Source organism: Rasamsonia emersonii (assembly GCF_000968595.1).
Source record: "Rasamsonia emersonii CBS 393.64 chromosome Unknown ctg1118621760926, whole genome shotgun sequence".
Taxonomy (NCBI): Eukaryota; Fungi; Ascomycota; class Eurotiomycetes; order Eurotiales; family Trichocomaceae; genus Rasamsonia; species Rasamsonia emersonii.
The window spans coordinates 1-3,625 of record NW_013562690.1 but is presented as its reverse complement, the minus strand read 5'-3'; the positions used below and the strand labels follow the sequence as shown (position 1 = coordinate 3,625).

General features: G+C 55.4%; 6 protein-coding genes across 6 annotated transcripts; 2 read left to right on the top strand and 4 right to left on the bottom strand.

Annotated features, from left to right (window-relative positions):
• Positions 1-2: 2 nt before the first annotated feature.
• On the bottom strand, positions 3-2,372 carry T310_8858 (uncharacterized protein; the record flags this gene model as incomplete). The annotated part of the gene is made up of 1 exon (XM_013468494.1): positions 3-2,372. A coding segment is annotated over one exon (2,370 nt), but the record flags the coding sequence as incomplete, so codon positions are not given.
• On the bottom strand, positions 1,976-2,629 carry T310_8856 (uncharacterized protein; the record flags this gene model as incomplete). Its single annotated transcript, XM_013468493.1, has 1 exon — positions 1,976-2,629. A coding segment is annotated over one exon (654 nt), but the record flags the coding sequence as incomplete, so codon positions are not given.
• On the top strand, positions 2,377-2,655 carry T310_8855 (uncharacterized protein; the record flags this gene model as incomplete). The annotated part of the gene is made up of 1 exon (XM_013468492.1): positions 2,377-2,655. A coding segment is annotated over one exon (279 nt), but the record flags the coding sequence as incomplete, so codon positions are not given.
• On the bottom strand, positions 2,541-2,822 carry T310_8854 (uncharacterized protein; the record flags this gene model as incomplete). The annotated part of the gene is made up of 1 exon (XM_013468491.1): positions 2,541-2,822. A coding segment is annotated over one exon (282 nt), but the record flags the coding sequence as incomplete, so codon positions are not given.
• T310_8853 (uncharacterized protein) lies at positions 2,744-3,064 on the bottom strand (the record flags this gene model as incomplete). The annotated part of the gene is made up of 1 exon (XM_013468490.1): positions 2,744-3,064. A coding segment is annotated over one exon (321 nt), but the record flags the coding sequence as incomplete, so codon positions are not given.
• On the top strand, positions 2,750-3,097 carry T310_8852 (uncharacterized protein; the record flags this gene model as incomplete). The annotated part of the gene is made up of 1 exon (XM_013468489.1): positions 2,750-3,097. A coding segment is annotated over one exon (348 nt), but the record flags the coding sequence as incomplete, so codon positions are not given.
• Between the last annotated feature and the right edge of the window lie 528 nt (positions 3,098-3,625).

Below are 3,625 nucleotides of genomic sequence, written 5' to 3'. Positions count from 1 at the left end.
GACCGGCTGTACGAAGCAGCACGTCGGCGACCATCCCTCGGTGGTGGCGTGTATGACTCCGATCGTCCTCGTCGACGAGGCGGCGTCGGCGACCGGCTGTATGAAGCGGCACGTCGACGGGACCGCCCGTCCGGTGTCGGCGACCGAGACGGGGTATAACTATAGCTCCGTGAACGAGTCGATCTACTCGCGGAACGAGACGGTGTGTATGATCTCCCACGACTGACGGACCGATCACGAGACGGCGAACGAGAACGAGAGTACGATCGAGAGGAACCAGTGTAGGAGGAGTAGCTGGAATAGCTTGAGTAAGAACTGACCGATTCCGCATCGGACTCGTCCCTCGCCGCAGGCAAGGTGGGGATGGTCGGCTTGGGAAGGTTCTTGAGATGCTCGCGCATTTCCTCCGTGAGAAGACCCATTCCGATACTGGTGAAGTAGTTGATGGAGAACCGCGTATTGCGCGGGTTGTCCATCGGGAAAATACCGTCAAAGCTGGGCCGAAGGATCGGATCATTCAGCCGTTCCCTCAGCTTCGGCAAGCCGAGATGCTCTGCGAGATCCTGGAACAGGATCTTAATGAAAATACGACTGCTCGAAGTCGTCTCGTCCTCGTTCAGGTGGATGATGGAGAGCACATGCCACCCAATCGCGTCAGTGCTCAGTATGTGGCCAAAGAAGCGCGCAATGTTGCGCAGCCGGTTGGTTTCGTAGCGGTGAATGGTATCATAGTATTTCGCAAAGGACTCCTCGAACAGGTCACACCAGAGACGGTTGAGCTTCGCAAACCTCTCTCCGATCAAGCCATAGAACTTGGAATACGTCCGTTCTTGCGAGCAACATTCGATAATCATGGAAGGCAGCTCCGGTTCCTTGCCAGGAGGAAGGGAGATCTTCATCAACTTGTGGCAACATTCTTCAAAATCCATACTCGACATGATCGTCAAGTATATCGTCCGCCGAAGATTGACCAGATCCGTGTTGCTCTGGTCTTTGATGTCCATCAGCCGGTCTTCCTCCGCTTCGGACTCTTCAGAGCTTTCGTCAGACTCGTCCTCGTCCTCGTACTCGCTCCCTTCTCCGAGGATCTCCGCCTTCAATTTCTTGTACGCCTCCTCGTGCTCCTCCCATTGTGGGTCGTACTTGAAGACATTGAGGCCTTCCTGGGGGTCGATTTCATCGTCGAGGCCAATGCGATGGGTGATTTGATCCTCTTCTTCGATGAGATCGAGCTCCTCACGAATTGCGGGGTTATCCTTCCACCGGTCCTTGCGAACCTGAAACAAGACCTCAATCATGTACTGCACCCTCTTGTCGATATCGGCCTCGTGCAGAATGTTTCTAAATTGATCAAACACGGCCAGGGCAATAGGGCCGCTCATCTCCTCTAAATGCTGCCCAACCTCTCTCGTAAGGCCAACGGCGATTTCAACGCTGTCATCTGTGGGCTTGTGGAGTAAAAGCAGCAGCATCTGGGCCGGTAGCATCTCGTGGACAACCTGTTGATTGCACAGGTGTGCGATGAACGTGGTGGATGATATACAAACCGCCTTGTCGTTCCTCTTGAAAGCCTTTCGAAACTGGACAATCAACCGGTTGATCAGGAGTTCGCCAACCTGAGGCAGCTTCGTGTTGACAATGGCAGCCAGCGCGGCGTAAATCGGCGTAAACGGCAAACTCGCAGCTTGTGCCTTCATAATGCTCCGGCAGAAGAGGCCTCGCCCGCGAATCAGGTTCTCGCCGAAAAGTTCTGGCACGATGTGCTTGATGTTGGAGACATTGACCTTGTTGATCAGACCGTTGATCGACTTCTTCAGCGCCTCCCATGCCATCCGCTGATATTCCTTGCTGGACTTGTCGGTGATCTGAGCCTGCAGAGCGCGCAGACGAGCCGGAGGAATATAAGTGCCACCAGATCGCATGTTCATCAATCTCTCGTATTCAGCCTTGGCCGCTGCCTGCTTTTCCTCCTCCGTCAGCGGTTTGCGAGGTGCTTCCTTCTTCTCATGCTGGCGGAGCCGCTCTGCCAGCTGACGCTCTCTCTCCAGCGCGCGATCTGAGTCGATATGAGGAACATCCGCAGTATCACGTGAATCCCCTGTCGGAGGCGACCGTCGACGGTCTGGAGACGGTGAGCGAGATGGAGGTGATCGCTTGCGCGCGCCTGAAGGCTGCGGCGAGTACGACGTCCCTGGTGGGGGAGTCGGCACGCGCACAGCGGACTGCAGCATGACCGGATCTGACATCTTGTCGATGTAAACCGGCGAGGCGTTGCAAAGGGCAAGGCCTCTCCGCCAGACCTTGGTTGTGTCGAGCAGAAATGAAGATTGTCGGAGGCAGGCAGCGACGCCTTGGCGCGCCACCCAGGCGTTTTAAGCTTCACGTGACCACAGGAGAGGCCAAGCTGGAGCTCTCCTGAGCGACAAAAGTTGGGCGCAGCACGCCCATAGCTTGTGCGCGCCAGGCTCTCTGTTGCAAATCTACATTTCCAGAGCCCCGTTTTACAGCCATTATGGTACGAGTTTTCCCCTGTCTCCGAATCACGTCGAGAAAGCTGACCGGGGATTCCTCGACAGCTCGGTCCACTTGTTGGGTCCGTCATGCTTTTGGTCGCAACTGCGATCTTCCTTTACTACACAGCATGGACGCTGTTGATGGTACGCAGAGACAACACCGCCCATGCCATTGAACCTAGGAGATTTATTGACGCTTACTAGCCTTTTGTCGACCCTGGCCATCCTCTTCATGACCTTTTCCCTCCACGCGTCTGGGCGATTCGGATACCCGTGATTCTCACGATCCTGGGCTCCGCCGTCGTAGGCTCATTCTTGGGAATTGTGATGATCCGGAGCAGCAGGAAAAAGGCTGCGAAGGCCAAGGCTTCGGCGAAGAAGAAGGCGTAGAGGCATTTATATTTGGTCGAGAGTCGGCGTCGGATACCAAGCTTAATCCCTCTCCCCAGCACGGGATACTGTTCAGATACCAGACCCTGATATTCCTTCTCACGATGGATTATTGCACGATTATTGTCTGCTCGACAGGCAGGAGTTATACAACATGTGGCCTAATTCAAATAATTGTTTTTGTGCTGTGTTGATCGCGGTGGACGGCTTCAGCGGAATAGAAATCGAGCCTAGCCATAATGCGAAAGATTAGTGGTTCCAGCAACCTAGAGCACATACCAGTCTCCAGCATCCAAGGACACGAGCAACGCGTTGGATTGACTCAGCAGGCGGGTCTTGTAGATGGGGGTACGTGGCTGAACCCGTGACTATCAGCATCACCTGACGCGCTAAACACGGCGCTCGAGGCATGACTGCGATCTGAGGAGACGAGCAGGTGGAGGGCTAACATGGACCTCGGTCGTGACAGGCTTGCATGCTGGCTGATGTCTCGCCGTCAGTGTGACTGCTTCTGTGATCTCATCTGGCATCATGATATCCATGCTGATGGATGCTGTCGGCGTAAGATGTCCTCGCGTGCTGCTGGCTGTTTGCGGTGTTTGCATGCGGCATGTGTCATCCACGGCGGCTGTGGGTTCCGCGTGCCCGCTGTACCGCTGTGTCTTCAGGCTGCAGCCTGTCACGCCGCCAGACCCCTCCCCGGCCGCTGCACGCGAAGGTAC